General features: G+C 42.4%; 1 protein-coding gene across 12 annotated transcripts in view; it reads left to right on the top strand.

The window, feature by feature from the left end:
• The window catches only part of ATRX (ATRX chromatin remodeler), a 203040-nt gene extending 192785 nt beyond the window's left edge, over positions 1–10255 (top strand). For 10 of the 12 annotated variants that reach the window (XM_072626950.1, XM_072626952.1, XM_072626947.1 and 7 more), the window contains 6 exons: positions 375–524; positions 1834–1869; positions 2469–2594; positions 4422–4517; positions 5782–5910; positions 6880–10255. In XM_072626950.1, the coding sequence (XP_072483051.1) occupies positions 375–524; positions 1834–1869; positions 2469–2594; positions 4422–4517; positions 5782–5910; positions 6880–7161 (819 nt within the window). In that variant the 3' untranslated portion in view covers positions 7162–10255. The remainder of the gene's footprint in view (positions 1–374; positions 525–1833; positions 1870–2468; positions 2595–4421; positions 4518–5781; positions 5911–6879) is intronic. The other 2 variants (XM_072626951.1, XM_072626959.1) reach the window with 1 other exon arrangement.
• The last annotated feature ends 10365 nt before the right edge of the window (positions 10256–20620 follow it).

Here is a 20620-nt window from a genome sequence, read left to right as displayed (position 1 = left end):
AGAAAGAACCATGGAATTGGAACACAGAATGAAGCAGAATATTTTCTGTTGTGTTATGTTTTGTTTTGTTTAGGTTTTTCTCATGGCTTCTCCTATTCATTTTAATTCTTATATGCAACATGACTAAGGTGAAAATGTGAATAATAAGAATGTATGGTTAGAACCCATATAAGATTGCATGCCATCTTGGGGAGGGAAGTGGAGAAAATCTAAGTCCTATGGAAGTGAGTGTAGAAAACTAAAAACAAATAAATTAATAAAAAAAAATAGTACTACTAGGATTAAGTGCCAACAGTTAGCAGAAGCTCTGACTGTTGTGACATACATTTTATTCTGGGAACTTCATGCTTTATCCATTCTTTACATCTGAACAGGACACGATCCTTGCAGAATTGCTTCAGATACATAAAGAACATATCGTAGGATATCATGAGCACGATTCTCTTTTGGACCACAAAGAGGAAGAAGAGTTGACTGAGGAGGAGAGGAAAGCAGCTTGGGCCGAATATGAAGCTGAAAAGAAGGTAAGGCTGCCCTCTTTCCCAGTGGCAAATGGGGTCCTCATTTAGAATCTGACCACTTGGAGCAAGGGCCCAGTGAGGGGTATTCCTTGAAGAAGAAATAGAGATTGATAGGATCTACTATTAGAGCAACTAGGTGGCGCTGCAGTGGATAGAGTTCCAGGCCTGGAGTCAGGAAGACTTCCAATCCAGCCTCAGACACTTCCTAGCTGTGTGACCCTGGGCAAGTCACTTCACCCTGTTTGCCTCAGTTTCCTCATCTGTAAAATGAGCTGGAGAAGGAAATGGCAAACCCCTCCAGTATCTCTGCCCAGAAAACCCCAAATGGGGTCACCAAAAGTCAGTCACAACTGAAATAATGGAATCACCATATCTTAAAATTGGAAAGGGTCTCCCAGGCTATGTGGCATAGTGGGGAGATCCTGCTAGATCGGGAAAAGGGATACCTGAGTTTGAATCCCAACTCCTTACTTAGTAGTAAGGAAACACTAAGTAATTATAATAATGATAATAAATTGTAATATAATTAAAAACTAAGTAAGACTAAGCAAGTAAGTGTTAGGTATGATATTGGACAAGTCACTAGTTGCCTCCCTCTCTTCAATTCCTCTCTTTAAAACTATGGGGATTCAATACCTTCTTAAATCTCCTACAGCTGTAAATCTATGATCCTAAAAACTGAGGCCCATAGAGGTGAAATCACTTAGCCAAAATAAATCGAGTAAATAGCAGAATTGAGAAGTAACATGGTACAGTGGAAAGAGCATTGGAGTCAGGAGCTGGGTTCAAATTTTGCCAGTCACATAAAATATGCGTGGCCTTGGACAAGTCACTTCACCTGTGTGCCTGTTTCCTTATCTGTAACATAAGGGAGTTGGACTCAGTTCCTGTAAGGTGCCTTCCTGCTCTCAATCCATGATCCTCTATTTTTGAATTCCAGATCCTGTGCTCTTTCCACTACCTGCCTTTTTCCACTTTCCATGTGGTCCACTATCCTGCCTTTCCTAAATGTCATGGGAAAGTATCAGGGTCTCATGGGGCCCTAGTAGAAATTAGACAGGGTCCAAAGGAAGCCATGTTGGGGAGAGGTGGGTGGGCAGGCGGGGAGGAGAATGGGGTGGGGGTGGGAACAACTGACCCACCTTGAATCCTCTCAAGTTTATGTGTTCCCAGTTTGTAGACTGTTAGAATTTAGAAGGACTTTAGAGATGATCCAATCCCACTCCCCTCACCTCACAGATGAGGAGACTGTATAGGGTAAAAACCTGGTTATTCTCCATTCAATCCATGGTTTCCCATTGCTTGCTAACAGGAGAAGATTACTGCATTGAGGGGCATGGATGAACAGGTACAGCTATATATTTACTAATACCCTGACTCTAGTTACAGTAAGTCTCATTATTCAGGCCTTGGTTCATGTTCTGTTACTCCATTTATTGTGAAAACTACATCATTACAGAAAGTGTATCAGGATATGGCTGTAGATCCCATTATTGCCTACTCAGTCTACTCGAGTAACTTTCTTTTTTGAAAAACAAAAAAGTTTAAAAAGTGATGATTTTTTTCAAATCCATTTAAGAATGAATTTTAGTAAAAATGTATATGTCCAGTCATGGGAAAAGTTGTCAATACTGCATCCTTTTTAAACTCCCCCAAATTTGATGTGCCAGAACCTCTGTGGCTTTCATGTGATGCTATAGTTGTCATCAAAGTTCTCTGAAAAACCCAGTTCTATGGGAATCTCAAAAAAAAGAGGGGCGCGCTTACAGGTTAAAGCTTTCTATGTAATAAGATCTTGGTTTCGGCTGAAAAAGGACTTTTGTTTGTGTGTGGAAGAGTGTTAATAATTTGCTAGATCTGAGACAAGTAGATTCTTTTTCAAACACAATGGTGATGCAGAATTTAAAAGTTTAAGTATGTGAAAAATGATTTTGGGGTTTTTTTTAGGGACTCACCATGCGCTTCAACATGCCAACTGGGACCAGTTTACCTCCTGTCAATTTCAGCTCTCAGACCCCATATATTCCTTTCAATTTGGGAGCCCTGTCAGCAATGAGTAATCAACAACTTGAGGTAAGTTGTGGAGTTAGAAATATGGATATGTAAAAGCATCTTTTCCATGTCCTAGAGTTGAGTGTGTCTCAAAATTTTTCCTATGAATAGAATCATAAATAATGAAGAAGTTTTTCTTCTGTTCTTACAACAGTCCAGATTTCTCTGCTGATTTCCAGTCTTCCATCTCCATCTGCCTTTTAGACACTTCAGACTTGATGTCCAGCAGACAGCTTAAACTCAACATCTTGAAAACAGAACTCACTATCTTTTCTCCTAAGCCCTCCCCTGCTCCTCCCTTCCCTATTACTGTTGAGGGCAACACCATCCTCCTGGGCCCTCAGGCTCACAACCTCTAGGAGTCAGCCTGGATTCCTCTCTTTATCTCTCACCTCCTGTGTGCAAGCTGTTATCAAGGCCTGACAATTTCACCTTTGCAGTATCTCTGAAATATACCCCTTTCTCTCCTTTGACACTACCCCCATTCTGGTATAGGCCCTCATCACCTCATGGCTTGATTATTACAATAGCTACTGGTGGGTCTGCCTGCCTCAAGTCCCTCTCTGCTCCAACCCATCCTCCATTCAGCCACCAAAGTTATCTTCCTAAAGTGCAGGTCTAACCATGTTGTCTCTGCCCTACTCAATAAACTCCAGTGATTCCCTGTCACCTCCAGGAGAAAATATAAAATACTTTATTTGGTATTCAAAACCTTTCCTAATCTAGCGTCCTCCTGTCCTTCCAGTACTCTTATACCTTACTCCCTAATGTGTACTCTTGGATCCACTGACATTGAACTTTTACCTGTTTCATGAACAAGACCCTCCATCTCTCAGCTCTGGGCATTGTCTTTGGCTTTCCCCCATGCCTGGAATGCCCTCTCTCTCTTCCACTCTGACTATTGACCTTCCTGGCTTCCCAGATAAAATCCCACCTCCTACAGGAAGCCTTCCCTAAGCCCTCTTAATTCCAGTGCCTTCCCTCTGTTAATTATTTCCTATTTATCCTGTGTTTGCTCTGTGTGTGTGTGTGTGTGTGTGTGTGTGTGTGTGTGTGTGTGTTGTCTCCTCTATTAAATTATAAGATCCTTGAGGGCAGAGACTCTTTTGCCTGTTTTTTGTATCCCCAATCCTTAGTACAGGGCCTGACACATAGTAGGCACTTAATAAATGTTTATTGTATGAATGAACCAACCTAGTATGTTAAAACCTGTTTGTGAAACTTAGCTAGATTTGTATTAGCCAGTAGTTCCGTTATAGCCCAGTAGGGCAGCTGATTAGCTGGGGCAATAACACTTCAAATTCTGCAATTTTTTTTCTAAATAAACCAATATCGATTTGAGTTTTTCATTTGGTATGGGTTAGAATTTATGAATGAGTTTATGTTCTGATGTAGTGCTGCAGCAAATATGTAATAGGGCTGTGATGTTATGGAGCTGAACTGTTTTAAAGCTCTGGAGTAGATTGTGAAGTGATGGGGCTAGAACTGACTCTTTATATTGTCAATCATGTAATAGTTTTGTTTTCGAAGAAGGCATCCTGTTTTTGGTAATGGGGAGAGGAAATTTGTTTTAATTAAGATTTCCGTGGAGTTTGTTACCTTCCTCCCAAAGTTGCTCCTTAAGATTAGACCTTTTCTTCCATATCATCAGCCATGAATTTGGCCAGGACTTTCAATCGTAAAACAAATTTACAAAATAAATCTGGTAAATTGGGGAGTGGAAGTATCCCTAGTGTTTTGACTGCCGTACAGTGGTGCTTTCCTCACTCATTTTTTGCTTGAATAACTAACATACTGTTAGCTGTTGCATAAATGTCGGTTGGATTTAACATAACTGAATTCTTCCAGGACCTCATTAATCAAGGCAGAGAAAAAGTCGTAGAAGCAACAAACAGTGTGACAGCAGTGAGGATTCAGCCCCTAGAAGACATCATTTCAGCTGTAGTGAGTTACATGGACATTTTTCTCTTATCCTTCCCTTTCCACCCTGAATAGATTTGTTTGCTTGAGGACAAAGTAGACAGTTCACCTAGAGCCTCTGAAAAAATCATTCCCCTTCCCCCGCTTTAAAAGTTTGTCTAACAAAAACTATGATAAAAGACTTCTTGTGGTGCGTGCACACACATATTCTGTATAGTAATATAGCACTGGCACTTGCAGCCAGAAAGACCTGAATTCAAATTCTGCTCTAGGCACTCTCACTAGCTGTGGGACCCAGGGCAAATCAGTTCATCTTTAGTGACTGTCGGTTTCCTTAGTTGTAAAATGAGGCTAACTGTACCTGCAGCACCTACTTTTCAAGGTTGCTGTGAGGATCAGATGAGATAATAAATATAAGCACTTTCTCAAACTGAAAGAACTATGCAAATATCAGCTATTGTTGTATCTGAGGCTGGCCTGGCTGTACCTACTCCGAGAGGCGGGTCATTTTGATCTTTCTTCTATTGATTGAAGTCCATTAACTTATCAAAGGCACCTGCCGAATGGCCTGGGAAGCCCAAATGCTGGGGCCTTGAAGGACCTTAATCTGGTCCAGCTGGGGAAGGGGAGAAGCTCCCTTAAAGGGTTTTTTGGATTGTTGTTTGACATAAAAGTTGAAAACATCTCATAATTCACTTTGTTGTTTCTTTTCCATTTCCTATCAAATATAATTCTTACCTCTACCATATTAGTAACAAGAACAATAGTGTCGATATTACAGTTGTAGATTTCTTGGCAGTTAGGGCAAAAACTTTGGTGTCAAGAAAGGAAATGAATGGATCTGGGTCTATGAAAACTGTTACTGTGATAATTAATATTTGTATAGCACTTAAGGGTGTTCGTTTTTTCCAAAGTTCTTTAACTTCATAGCCCTGTAAAATAGTATTACAGATGGAGTAACTGAGACTCAGAGAGATGAAGGGACTTACCCAGAGCTAGTGTTTGAACTGGGATCTGAACCAGGACATTGGCCAGCCAGAGAAATGTATTCCTATTTTCTCTCACTGGTGCTTTTGTACATCTGGGTTGATCAGCCTAATTGAAAGTCACTATTTAAGTGAATCAGTGCATAGGTCTGAGACTCTCCATTTTTGAACCATTGTGGCCCCTGGGTCATTGCTCCAAAGGAATAGCTTTTTAAGTCCCCTGTTTTCAATCTTTGCGTTGTTAGAAGTGCTACAGATTGAATTGCTGTTGTCTAGGACTAAATCCAATCTCTTCCATTTAGTGGAAGGAAAACATGAATCTGACAGAAGCCCAAGTGCAAGCTTTGGCATTAAATAGACAAGCCAGCCAGGAGCTTGATGTGAAAAGGAGAGAAGCAATCTACAATGATGTATTGACAAAACAACAGATGGTAAGAGTTCCCTCAGTCTTTAAATTGTACTTTATTCTATTGAATTGAAACTGATGGATGTGGAAAAGTATATGCTGGGAAGATTATCATTGGGTCTTCCTGGGAGAGATCCCGGCTGCAAGTTGAAAACCAGGTTGGTTCTCCTCGATACTGCTTCGTTTATGAAATCGTGTATATCACAATTTTCCTTTGGTTTTTCTAACTTATACCATGTTAACCCCACCCCACCCCCACTTCTACATGTGTACTTGTTTGTAATTCAGTTCAGAAAACTAGTTGATGAGACCATTGTCTTATCCCCCTAGACCCCCATTTAAAACGACATTAGAATAATTTTTATGCCAGTGTGGTCTCTGGGAATCCTTTCTTGCCTGTCAGTCCTTACCAGGGCATCCCTTTGCCAGCCGTCGGCCTCTGTGAAACCAGTTGGATTCTTGGCTCTAGGGTATTAACTTCGGTAGCCCTGGATATCACTTAGAAAGCCCTGGGGAGCTGTGTGGTTTTAAGTTCTCTTGGGGAATTTGAGTCTTTGGGGTGATAATTATCCCAACTGGGAAGTGCTTTTTCTCTGTTGGTGTTTTTCTCTAGAAATATATATTTGTTCATCAATATGTGACATTTTCAAAGAGATGACAAAGGAGACCTGCTCAAATAAAAAAGACCTGCTGTAACTAATACTAGGGAGTAATTTCCCCCGCTGGCGAGCTGGTCACTATAGCAACTAAACTAAATGCTGCTTTGCAATACAATGGTTGAGTCAATAAGAGAACGTAGTCCTAAATGGTGTTTCTGAGGTGGTTTTTCCTTTGGGCTGGTCCTCGGGGGGGCCCCCCTGCTCCTCCCCTCCTCCCTTCTCCCTCTCTCCTCTCCTCCCCTCCCCTCCGCTCCCCCATGGCCCATGGCATCCCCCCCCCCCCCCCCCCCCGGGCTCTGGGTCTGGATGGTCACAGCTCCACTTTGTGTCCACAGTTAATCAGCTGTGTTCAGCGGATCCTGATGAACCGGAGGCTCCAGCAGCAGTACAGTCAGCAGCAACAGCAACAGATGTCTTATCAACAAGCAGCCCTGAGTCACCACCTCATGATGCCAAAGCCTCCGAATTTAATCATGAATCCTTCCAACTACCAGCAGATTGATATGAGAGGAATGTATCAGTCGGTGGCTGGCGGCCTGCAGCCTCCGCCACTGCAGCGCGCACCGCCCCCGATGAGAAGCAAAAATCCTGGACCTTCCCAGGGGAAATCGATGTGATTTTGCACAAAGAGCTAAAAGGATTGTTCAAATAAAAGAAAGAAAGATCTTTTATTTTTTTAGGAATCAATGGCTTAACAGAACTCAACTGTATAAATAGTTTGGCCCCTTAAATTACATGTTCCATATTAGCTTTTCAATTTTCTTTAATAGGACGGACCATTTCTCCCTGACATTGGTCAGTAATGTTGCCTAGAATCTTCTTACATGTGTTGAGTACAGGAGAGATTTCAAATTGTTTTCAGTGAAAACAAGCCCTTCCATGACAGTAGCAGCTCCCCAGGTTTCCTCTCTAAACTCCTCTGCCTGCTTTTGGCAATCAAGCCATCATTATTAGCAGCTTAAGCAGCTTAGGAAAGAATACAAATTTCCAAGTGTATACACATAGGTACATACATGCATACACACACATAGACACACACACAGCTGAGTTCTTAATTAGAGTTGATTCCTCAAATTAGGGATTGCTTTTTGTACCTAATCAATTTCTTGATTAAAGTGACAGAAATGGTTTTAGAGTCCTTTTGACTGAAGTCTGAAACTGGGCTTGTTTTAAGCCTGTATTTGATTCAACAATTTAGAAGCTGAGGGTTCTCTTATAACACACAGGATTGAGTGCAATATCTTAAATCCCACTGCTCTGACCCTTTCGAGTCCTGCACTTCCAATTGTTCAACAGCCTTAAGTACAGCTTCCGAAGAATTTAGTATTCTTCTCTAGTCTTTCTGCCATTTAAAATTTGCACTTATATGTGCTGGAATTATTGATAAACTTCAGGGTTATGGGTTATCTTCCATATGTTAATATTTTCTCTCTTCCTCTCTCCCTTTTCCCTCCCTATCCCTTTCTTCTCCCTCCCAATTTGTGTGTCTCCTCTTCCTTTATCTGTCGGTCTGTCTGTCTGTCCATCCATCCCTTTCTCCCCCTCTCCTCCCTCTCTTCTCTACTTCTTTTCTCTTTCTCTCTTCCCTTTGGCACTGACACAAAGCACACGCAGATCATGTATCTTCCAGATATTAGTAATTTTTCTTCCTCCCCTTTTCTCTCCTTCCCTCTTTCTCCTTTTCTCCCTCCCTCCCTTCCTCTTTCCTCCCTATTTCCCCTTCCCCTCCCTTCTCCCTTTTTCTTTCCTCTCCCTCCTCCTCTCTCTCTTTCTCTTTCTCTCTCTCTCTCTCTCTCTCTCTCTCTCTCCCCCCCCCCCCCCTCTCCGCGCCCCCCCACTTTGGCACTGACACAAAGCACACGATGATCACGCTTGGTGCCGGTGCTGGTGCTTCATCCTGTTGCTGGCAATGGGGTACAGGCCAAGAAAATCCAGCTCCAAGCATTTAAGGGTTAAGCCAGTAATGGTGGTTGTTAGGTTCACACCCTGTTTTATAAACAACATCAAAATGGCAGAACTGCTGCTGATGTTCAGTTCATAGGAGGAATGTGCTTAAACAATTTCCAGTGCTGTCAGTATTGTGAAATCATTCCTCTTCAAGATAAGAATCTCTGGCTTCCGTGCTCTTCTCCCTCTTCTCTCAACGCCACCTCCCCACTGTAGGAACAACCCCCTCTTAGGTTTTCCTAGGAACACGAGTTAATTTTTTTTTTTTAGAGGTGAATTTAGACCTTTGGATTCCCACTTTTACAAATTTTACTAGCTTAATACCCCATCATATGGTTTTTACTAAGAAATCAATCTTTTAATTCTGTTCTTTTAATCAGTATTGTAAACCTACCACCTTTTTTTGCATAAAATTTTGTTGATGGAGTGTTTACAAAAAATGATTATTAGAATATAGAAGTAAACAACATGTTTGAGATGGTGGCGGAATAGGTAATAAAACTACTAAAGAATTACAAAGGGAAAAAAGCTTGACAGCATAGGCACTAAGTGTTATTGGACTCAACATGAGTTGCCGACATTAGCTAAAACTGTTTGAGTTATTTTAATCATTCTTGAATGATTTCAGTTTTATGTTTGGAAAGAACTAGTATTTTGACATCTAAAATATTGTGAGTGACTTCATTTTTGTGAAGTTTTCAATTTTGGTTTGTGATAAAAAAAAAAAAAAATTTGTAAGGTCTGGTGGTACAAAAGCAGCTAAAACGGATTTTTTCAATAAAATTTCTTCTGTGGTGAAATGTCCCTGAACAAACTTTCATATATTGAGATGCTTTGGCCAGTTGTTCATCGAATTTAGTGACTTTGGGATATTGGGGCAAGTAGAACCCAACATGCACTTGGTTTGGAAGAAACGACAAGTTGAAGTGTGTGAGACAAATATTTGAAGATGGTCTGTCCCGTTGATGTGTCCCAAATACTGGATATGGGATCTAGCAGACTTGGGAATTGGTATCACAGTCTGATATTTTGGCTCAGAGACTTAGATGTGGAAGTTTTAGGCAACATTTAAAAGAGATGTTTTTCACCATGGATGCAATTTAGGTATTAAAAGAAGAATAACAGATAGGAGAAGGGATTTGGAAATAAAACTTGGACCACTTTACATGCAGTCTTCTCACTTGGCTTTTTAGCTGCATACTATGTGCTTTGAATAGAACACCAAGCTTTAACAAATATTTAAAAACAAATACACCATTAAGATAATAAAACTCATTTTTGTATTTGTTTTAGATGTTTTAACTAGTTGCAATGGCTTAAAAATGACAATTAAAAATGTTGCTTGTAATACAATTTTGCCTGCGAAATTCTCCACATTTTGTAACCTGTTTCTTCCTTTGGATGTAAAGCGTTTTTGCTTCGTATCGTGAGATTGTATATGTTTTGTCCCAGTTGTATAGTAACGTTTCAGTCCCATCCACCAGCTTTGGCTGCTGAAATCATACAGCTGTGAAGACTTGCCTTTGTTTCTCTTAGACAGCTTTTCAGTTCTGTATTCAATATCTTAAGTACTGTAGAAAAGATGTCCACCTCTTCCTCTAAGGCTGTTTTGTAATATATATATAAGGACTGGAATTGTGTTTTTAAAGAAAAGCATTCAAGTATGACAATAGACTATCTTGTGTTTTCACCATTCAAAGTGCTGTTTAGTAGTTGGACTTTAAACTATTTAATATCATTTAATAAAGTGACCAAAATACATCATTCCCTGAACTTCATTTTCATTATTTTGAAGCCCCTTGAACAGCATGGGCCATGGAAAATTGGCAGCCATCGGTGTTCCCATGGGATACTCAGTTACTGTGGGTTGGGGGGGAGGGGTGGTTGCAGAGACAATATTAAAATATCTAATTTTAAGGGGAATTTGCCTGAGGAAGCTAGCATGTGCATGCATATGCCCACTCACGCATACACACATGTGCATTGGCACAGTTCAACTCCCAGGTCTGACACTAGCTTTGCTCAAACCATTTACAAAGAGACTGATTTTTTTAAACCACACCAGAACTAGGATCCCAGCTCCCTTCACAATAAGTCAGCTTGGGAAACTACACTTATTTCACTGAGGGAGGCACCAAAGAAAATTGGGCTCATCATTGTAGAGGAAAGGGCCCTGGCTTAAAAGCCAGATGGTCTGATGACTTTGACTCAATTAGGTATGTGCCATCAAGTCATTTACCCTTTTTGAGCTGCAGCTCCATGTATAAAGTAAGGAGAATATGAGAAAGAACTATGTATGCCAAGAAACCTGAATACACATGGGCTGCATAGACTTAGCTGCTTTGGGGTCAATCGCAACTTCACTTGGTTTGAATAATGAATGTCTTCTTTCCATAAGAGTTTCAGTTTTTCTATAGAATTTAAGGCTTAAGTTTGGCAAAGTACTTTCCTCACAACCCTGCAGCACAGGCAGTACAGGCATTATGATCCTCACAAATGAACTGGTGGCTTTGTGAGGTTAAATAGGTTAGAGGCAGCTAGAGTTGGGTTCAACCTGCTTCAGACATCTCTGTGACCCTGAGCAAGCCACATAACCTATCTCAGTCTCAGTTTCCTCATCTCTGAAAGGGGAATAATATAGCACCTACCTCCCAGAGTCATTATGAGGAGCAAATGAGAGGGCATGAACAATGGTGATTTGCAAACCTAAAAGCCCAAAAGCAGAATTAAGAACTGAGATCTCCCTGCTTTGAGTCCAGTGCTCTGAATCCAGTGCCCTGGCCACCAGCTGCCTCTTAAATCCTTTCAAAGTATGAAGACACCGCCAGCAAGAAGGTTCCCAGGAAATTCTACGTATATATTCCCGTCCAGGAATTTACAAGTCTTATTGAGTTGCCTGAGAAATTGAGAGGTCAAGGGATTTGGCCAGGCTTAAACATGTAATGTGTGGCAGAGGAGGTCCTTGGACAGAGGTCTTCCTGGCCCCAAGGTAAGCTGTCAGTCTGCTACCCCTTACACTACTGCTCAGCTATACACCTCCAGGGCTTAACACACCTCCCCCCTCCCGTGTTTGGCACAGTGCCTAGCAAATCATAGGCACTTAAGGAAAGATTGTATGTATATATGTATGTATGTATACATCATTATGGGTGGTGGGGTGGGAAAATGGGACTTTGGCATTTATTTAAGACTTAGAAAGTCTAGTTACTAGTTAAGCCCTGAAGATCACCTTTTGCTTTGGGGCAAGGTAAATAGGAATTAACTCCCCATGGTAAATCACCCTGGTACCTTTTGAGGAGGGATAAGACAGTCTTACTGCCTGGCAACCATAGCCATTGGAGGGAGATTGCCTCCTTTTGGAGTGTCTGTAGGGAGGGTGGGGTAATGGGAAGCAGGATTGGATTTGAATGGGAGCATCCTTGTCTTGTGTCTGTTTTGAAACCCAATCTCAGCCTATGGAACACAGGGAGCCATATTCTACCCCACCCACATCTAGTCAGCCTGTGTTAGGATTGGAGGAACATGAAGAAAGATGGCTTAGCAGCCAACTAGGTAAGAGGAGCTTTGTTCCAGGGGTATGTAGTAGGATTGTGAGCTAGGGACAAAGGGGCTGACAGAAAAGGAGGGCAGGTGGAAGGCTAGGAAGAGGGAGACTAGAGTGGATTGATGGAAGGACTTGAAAGGTAAAATGAGTAATTTGATATGGAGGGTGAGAAGGGATTTTGGCAGAGAGTGATGTGGTCAAAGCAGCAGGTAATTTGGATGGCTTAGAGAATACAGGATGGGAAAGGGTTGGAGACAGGAAGGCTGCTAATGAGTAGTTGTCTAGGTATTTGATCTCTAGGCCCCACATACAGTTTTAAGGATGGAAAAGGAAGACTTGTTAAACCTGTACGAAGAGGACAGTAGCAGGCTATGCTAATGGATTGAGAGATGACCCCAGTTTGTGGGCTCTTGCCATTAGTTGTTTGACCTTGAGTAAGTCCCCTCTCTGCCTCAGTTTCCTCATCTGTAAAGTGAAGGAGTTAAACAAAAGCCAGCGTTCTTGACCTTTCTTTTATGCCACGGACCCCTTCTCAAAATAACATTTTAAATAAATGAAATCCAATCTATAGGATTGCGAAGGAAATCCATGATATTAAAATCAAAAAAAAAAAAAAAGATTCACAGAGCCCAAGTTTAGAATACCTGGAGAAGAACTCTAAGGTCCCTTCTAACTCCTTTGATTCTGTGAATCTCAAATAGTTGATTTGATTTTTGTTTACAGGCCTGGAGAGTATGAAACCTAAAGACAGAAAGGAGCAGATGGGAGTTTTGTTCAGCACTGAGGCTTTTATTCATTCTAATTGAAACCGCACACACCCTCCCCCGCCACCCATTCTTGCCCCATCTTGTATGATTATTCTCTCTAAGAATCTCTTCCCGAGTGTTTTTCCTTTCTCCATGTTTTGGTTGCTCCTAATTATACCCTTCCAGTGGCTGACATTTGTAGAAAGTGAAATGATTCCAGTGGCACTTAATTCCTTTTCTCTTGCCAGACAGACCCTTCATCATGGGCACTCCATTCCTGGTTCTTTTCCTAGAGACCCTTCCATTCACCAAGCTATTATCTCTACAGGTAATGCTATATTTCTAAGCTTTCCTTTTTTAGATGCAGTAGTAATGCTCAGCCTTCAGTATTTCCAAAGTGCTTTGTGGTTAGTAGCACAGTAAGGAGAAAAGCCAACATAATTGTGTCCCCCACTCCCATTACAGCTAAGGTGATAAGACCATTTCAATTCCATTTAATAGGCCATCTATCAGATATCAGGCCCTGTGCTAGGTTTTGGAGACACTAAGGCAAACAGGAAATTCCCTGGCCTCAAGGAACTTTTAGTCTACATATGTACAGAGAAGCAAATACAAGATTCCTATACAGCAAGGAACTTGTAAGGGGAGAAGGCACTAAGAGAAAGTGGTTCAATCAGCTGTACCAGGAGGCAAGAAATTTAGATTCAGGTGCTTCCCCCACCTCCCTCCCACCAAGGACTGCTGAGCTTTTCTGAGCCTGAGTTGCTTCATCTGTAAAATGACAACCTGGATATCCCTGGAGGCCTAAACTTCATGACTATGCTATTGAGCAAAGCAGGAAGCTAACCCCAAAGTAATCTAATTGTAGCCAGATTGACGCTGTTTGAGGTTGGAAGAAATCCCCAACTTGGAACTAGGCAGTGTGACCTGATGAAGGACAGAATACCATTCTTGGAAGGCCAGAGACACGGGTTCAAGTTGTGCGACCTTGGACAACTTTCCCTTCCACAGAGCTCCTCCATAAAGGAGGCATTTGGGGGCTCTGGCCTTGGGCCCTGGTGAGGGAAGAGCTTGAGAAGCCAAAGACATGGAAGTCCTTCTTATCTACTTTTCCTCTACATCCCACTAGGTCGTCTTCCTCCCATTGCTTCCCCAATTGAGAGCTCTGGGAGGTTGTTTAATAGCAAAGCGGATGAACCAAGTTGTAATTGGCTCTAATGAACACTTCCACTAGGTGTAGCCTCCTTTATCTCTTGCCCAGAGGCGCTCCCAAAGCTGTGTTCCTTCCTGCCCTTGGAACTCCGAGAAGAAAATAAATTTCAGGATCTGATCTGCATGTGCAAGTCACCCAAGCGTGAGTGCATAACAAAACTTCCTTGCAAAGGAAACTGACCAGCCAGTGCCCCGTTCATTGCCATTCCTTAGGTTTAAGAAGTTTTGTAAAGATCTCGAATTCAGGCCTTTCTCTGCTGTTTCCTATCCCAGCCCCTCCACTCTTTTGTGCCACTTTTCTCAGTGCCTAGCCCAGGCCACACTAGGCCAGCCTTCACCCCACAGGCAGATGATAAATTCCTAATTAGACCCTCTTCTACCATCATCAGCGACCTCTCTTTTCAGATACTTTTGAGGCTGCTAGGGGACACAGTGGATAGAGTGCTAGACTTGGAGTCAGGAAGACCTGAGTTCAAATCCCACCTCAGATATTTAGTAGCTCTGTGACCAGGGACAAGTCACTCAATCCCTCTCAGCCTCCATTTCCCCATCTGTAAAATAGGGATAATAATAGTGCTTTCCTCATAGGGTCCTTGTTAAGGGTCAAATGAGATAACTTGGACCATGCTTTGCAAATCTTAAAGCACTATGCTGGCTAACTACTCTTTCTGCCAGCTATGTGATCTTGTTCAGGTCTGCTTTGTTATAGCCCTCCCTAGTATCCAGATCATTCTCCCTTCTTGCTAATATGATAGCCCTCTTCCTTCCTTCCTCCCTTCCTTATCCCTCTCCCCTACCCTGATTCTGGAACTTCTCTGAGACCTGAAAGTATAATGAACACTGGGTCCCAGCCAATGGCACAGACCTGAACTGCAGACAGTTTTTTGAAGTTAGAATTTCAAGTGTAAGCATTACAAGCCACATGTGATACTGCCCTCAGGAAATCTGAGGCCTAGAATGGGGGAAGAAATGCATTCAGATCCTGATTTCCTTTTGATACTTACTAGCTGTGTGACCCTAAACTAGTCACCTAATCTCTATATGTCTCAAGCAACTCTCTAGGTTCTAAAAGTTTTTACTTGCCCAAGGTCAAAGAGTAGAGGACTAAGGGCAAATGACTTGGCCCATCACCCTAGATGGGCTTTATGCTGGTTTTACCCTGCTGTGCATGCTCTAGCTTCTTGGAGCCACAGGTGACAGTTGGGGGACAGGCGGACGTCAAAGGTGGATGAGCAGCCCTGAAAAGGGCTTGGCAAGCCCTCACACTAGAGGCACTAGTGCTCCCTCAACACCCCATTTGCCCACAATCCTTGGTGAGTTAGGAGGATGTCTACTTCCAAGCATGTGGAGACTTCCGCAGGCCACAAAAGCAGCTGAAGCAGGCACTATGGAGCTCTTAGAGCTTGGGCACACACCAAAGACACTAAGATCTACCACATCTTGGGCCAGCCCCAGTTGTCCTGACTTTTGTCCTGCCACTGCTCTTTGATGACTCTGGAAGAGACAATGAGGCTGACAACTTTGTGCAACTCTGCCTCGCTGAAATCCAACTCATTTACAAGTCAAGACTTCATCAATGGTGTCACTGGTCCTTTTTGAAAACAAAGGACGGACAAATGCTCCTAAGTCATAGACAATTGCAATCTGCCTACTTTGAGGGAGTTTCCCCACAGGGAAACTCCCCCCGACCCAGATCCTTCAGTGTTCTCATTAGGAATTGGTTTCAAGGTATTTCCATGATGGTATTGAACCACTAGACCTTATACTGGGTGAAGAATCTTTCATTATGAACCAGATCAGGCCTTCAAGCTCATCCAGTGGGCCAAGGACCAAGAGGTGCTGACCCCATTTATTGTGTCTGCCTTTGCTCAAACAAATGAACAAACAAGCAAAAAGGCATCAGAATGTTAACGCTTTAGCAGCTACTTCTTCAATGAGACTGCTCGCTGAAGTGCTAGCTTTTTTGTATCTGTCCATAGATGTGTCTGTTCCCTGATCTTCTCTTTCAAGAAAGGACTAGGTGTCTCTCTCTTCTATCATAACCCAAAAAAGGCACCAACTTTTGCTGAGGGAGTGAAGGAAGCCAAGGTTACAACTGGCCTAGCCCTTATTTCTTCCCAAACTTCCAGAGTCTGAAGAGGAAGAGCTGAGCTGGGCTCCTGGTGGCCCAAGAACCGGTCAGTGTGACCTTGGGTCATCACTGAAGCTGGGAGCAAGATAACTGTGATTTAGGACTAGGAAACTGAAAAGGAGTTCTAAGGAAAGAGAATAAACTAGAATTTCTTGCGTTTGTACAGTCCTTGGTGAAATTCCTTCTCAATAAAGGACACTTGCTCTGATGAGTGACCACCCTAGTAGAACCTTACTAAGCCTGGGTCAGCTGGATGGTACTGCAGTACTGAGCACTGACCCTGGAGTCAGGAAGATCTGAGTTCAAATCTGGCCTTTGACATGTCCTAGCTATGTGACCCTGAACAAGTCATTTTACCCTGTTTGCCTCAGGTTCCTCATCTGTCAAATGAGCTGGAGAAGGAAACAGCAAACCACTCCAGTATCTTTGCCAAGAAAACCCCAAATGGGGTCATGGAGTCAGACACAACTGAAAAACAACTGAACAACAACGAAACTAATGATGAACTCGGTCCCCCACCCCCCAAAAAAGGCAACACATACACATTTCCTTGTTGCTAAACTTGAAACCATACCCTGGTTACTGGGAATTTGCTTATTCGGAGCCTATCCTTTAAAATAAAACCAGAAGATTTTTGCCCAGGATTTGATTTCTAGCATCCTACAGTGGAAAGAGTAGATTCAGATTCTGAGGTTCTAGATTTGAATGGAGGCTCTGCCACTTAGCATTTGACCTTTTCCTTCTGGAGATCTGTTTCCTTCTCTGGCAAATGAGGGAGTTGGGCTCCATGACCTCTAAGGTCCCTTCTAGTCAACGAATGGCAAAGGTGGTGCAGCACTTTTCTCTATCTTGTGAGGTAGGTTGTGCCCATGAGGACACACAGTGGCTGTCAGCTCCATAGTTCTCCATATTGCTTCTCTTAATGCACCCCAAGATCTTGGGAAACCATTCTGGCCTCCTGTCCCATTGTTGCCTCATAGTGAGCTGGCAATCAGTGCAGGAGAATTCTTCCATCTTGTCCTAAATCTTCCTTAACAACACGTCCCTCATTTTGTACTTGTGAAGTAGATTTTTTTGAATCCTGAGCACGAGTTCATATTTACTCAAGTTGCATCCCAATAGTCAGCCCAAGATCTCTTCTGACAGATTGTCATTTAATATGTCAACTACCCTCTTTGCTTTGTGTCAATTGCACGTTTCATAAGCATTTCAACTATCTAAGACATTGACAAAAGTGTTCACTGTCATGAGGCCATGCATGGATCCCTGGGGCACTTCACTGGTGACCATCTTCCAAGATGCTATCAAACTTTCCTTTTGAAAAAAATCAGGACTCTTGCCCTTCTCCAGTACCATGGCACCTCTCTTTTTCCGGCTATCTCGTGATGGCTCAGACATCGTGTAAGGCAGTATTGTAAAGAGAGAATAGTGCTGGACATGAAGGCAGAGGACCCAGCTTCAGATGTTGGTTCTGCCACTTAGCATCTGTGTGATTTTGGGCAAACCACTTCATCTCCCTGGTCTTCAATTTGCTCATCTGTAAAAGAAGGGTAGGTTGCAGGTGGTTTCTGAGGGGCCTTCAAAATCTAAGTGTATGTTCAAGAATACATTCCATAATTCTTCCAGCAGCAGAAGATCTGGGTCTAGTTGCTCATGGTCATTTGAGGCAGCTAGGTGCCTTTTTACTACTTCCACCGGGTGTTAATTTCCCATTAACCATTCTCGTTCCATTCTCTTAAGTCTAAGATTATTCTCTCTGGCAAAGAAAACAAGGTCAGACACAAAGGAAGGTCCCATATGTACCAAAATATTCATAATTGCCCTTTTGTGGAAGCAAGAAGCTGGAAACAAAGATGCCCATTAACCAAGGAATGGCTGAACAAACTGTGATCTATAAACATCATGGGAGTATTATTATTGCACCATAAGAAATGACGAATATGAGGAATTCAGTGAAACATGAAGAGATGTCTATGAACTGATGCAGAGTAATTAAGCAGAACCAAGAAAATAGACATGACTAGAAAAATGTAAATGGAGAGAAAAACAACAAAAATTGAACATTGCATAATTGTAATAACCAGCCTTGGCCCCGGTGATGAGGAAACACATTTCCTTCCTTTAATTGGAGAAGCAGGGAACTATGGGTATGGAACACTGTACACTGTTTTTGCTGAAGTTTTCCTTTGTGACAAGGGAAGGCTCATTGAATGGTGGTGGAGGGGATTATGTCCAGAAATGATTTGGATGTAAAAAGATAAGGTACTAATAAAACCTTTTTTTAAAAAATCAGTAAAAAACCCCAAAAGTTGACCAGAGATCAGGGTTCACTCAGAGGAGTACCAGAATTCTCAGGGTTTATAACATTTAGACTCCAATGAATTATGATCCAAATCTATGCAGTCTCTGAACATTTAGGAATGTTAGTGCTAACATTTCTTGTCCACTATTTTGATAGATCTGAATATTTCTATTGAACTCATATTTCTCTTAAGTAATCCACTTGTGAGACCTTGGGTATGTATCTTTGATAAACATGCTCCCATTTTTGTTTTTTGGGGTTTTTTTGAACAGGAGAAAGTAAGAGCTGGGTAACTCTTACCTTTTTTTTCATCAATTATCATTACTGCCATCCTCCTTGGATCTTTCTTCCCCAACATAGCTCCCCTCTCCCCAGTTTGTTCTTGGCTTTCCTTGCCAACCTCAGCTCATTCTGACTTCTAGCACTCCTGACCTTCTTAGTGGATAGCACCATGGTTTTGTTCTAAGGTCTGGTACTTGCCCTTGTTTGTTCCTGTCGTCTTTATAGGCCTTTTGAAAATTAAGTTGGTCAGAGAGCTACCTATGCATCCGTATCCATAGATTACTTCCCATTGTCCTCAACAGGATTATTTCTCTTTGTGTATTCAGAATTTCATTCTTGAGAACTAAACATTCCACATTTCAAGCTGTGGTCTAGAAGCCCCAACCTATTTGAGAATATCATCTTTTCAACCAGATAGTCACTTCCTGCTCTGACCCATTATCCATACAGCAGTCAAAAGAACCTGACTGTGTTGCTTCCTGGACTCAATTAACTTTATTACCTGCCTCTCCACCAAGGTTGGCCTAGAATTCAAAGCCTTCTACAATCTGCCTCTGATCATTCGGGCCCCCACACTGCCAAACCACTTGTTCCCTTTTGATGCTCCCCACTTTCCCCATTCTCCTGCCTTGAAGTCTTTCTTCTGTTCCTTATTCCTGACTTTTCCCATTTTTTTTTTCCTTATTGGCTGATAGTCAAGCCACCCTTCCAGGCTGAAGGGATTGGACCCTTTGCCTGATTCTGTAGTATTATCTGTTTCTCCTGTACTCACAATGTTTTTTATATGTGTACATGTCCCATTTTTCCTAATAAATTGTAAGTTTCTCATGGGCTAGGGGACCGCATCTGATTTGCCTTTGTTTTCCTCCAGCCACAATGAAAGGGTGGGGCACATCATGGTGCTTAAATGTCTGATAAACTAGGAGGCAAGTGGAAGTGACTCTAAGAGTGCCCCTGTAACCTAAGGTGAGTGCCTTCACCTGCCTGGGCCTCAGTTTCCTGATCTGTAAAATGAGGGCGTTAGGCAAATGGCCTCTATGTTCCCATTTTGGCCGTAGATCTAGGATCTGAATGACCCCTAAAGGATTCACACAGTTAGTTTGTAGTAAAATGGCAAAAAAAAAAAAAAGAAAAGAAATGACTGGTTTTGTTTCCTGGGGACCTGGGTTTCATTGGGTAAACTGCCATGTATTAGCTATGGCAGTGAGGAGACTTTATCAGGAGAGTCTTTGAGGTGCCCTGCCCACCTCCCCACAGAACAGAAAGCTAGCAAGAATGGTGATCATCACCTGGTGCCATGGCCGGGTATTCAGTCAGCACTCAGTACTGAATAACGGGGTCACCTGCCTCTAAGCAGGCCAGTCCACACCACTGTTAAGGTGTTGGAGAGGAAAGGGAATCTGACCTCCTCCAAGAGAGTGAGCCAATCAATGAGGTCACCAGCAATCCACATCATAAAGCCGATTTTATTGCCAGTAAACCGTCAAAAACTCATTTGTTTCCTGTTTCAGTAGGACCTTATTCTTTCTGACTAAAATCCAGTCATAACATCTCTCTTAAAAATAAAATCTTTTGAAATAAATAAACATACAAAATAAATAGCATTTTTCATAAATAATTTTTGCCCTTACGCACAGTGTTCGTGCTTATATCTTAATAATATTTTTTTCCTTCCTACTCCCCTCCTCCCTCTTCCTACATACGGGGTTGTTGGCTCCCCAGGGATCTTTCTGGATGGCAGCAATCTCTGGGGTCTTCCTTCATGTGCTTGGTGTCAAGGTGTCTGTGTGGTTTTGTGTGGTGGGAAACCCCCCCAGCTCCCCTCCATCACCCTCCCTTCCCTCCCCTCCCCTCTCTTCCCTCCCCTCCCTCCCCCGGCTCTTTCCCCACCTCTGGGGTGATGTGCGGGTCG

The sequence above is a fragment of the Notamacropus eugenii genome, chromosome X (genome assembly GCF_028372415.1).
Source record: "Notamacropus eugenii isolate mMacEug1 chromosome X, mMacEug1.pri_v2, whole genome shotgun sequence".
Classification (NCBI taxonomy): domain Eukaryota; kingdom Metazoa; phylum Chordata; class Mammalia; order Diprotodontia; family Macropodidae; genus Notamacropus; species Notamacropus eugenii.
Note: the sequence above shows the minus strand (reverse complement) of the source record. Positions and strands in the feature narration are given on the sequence as shown.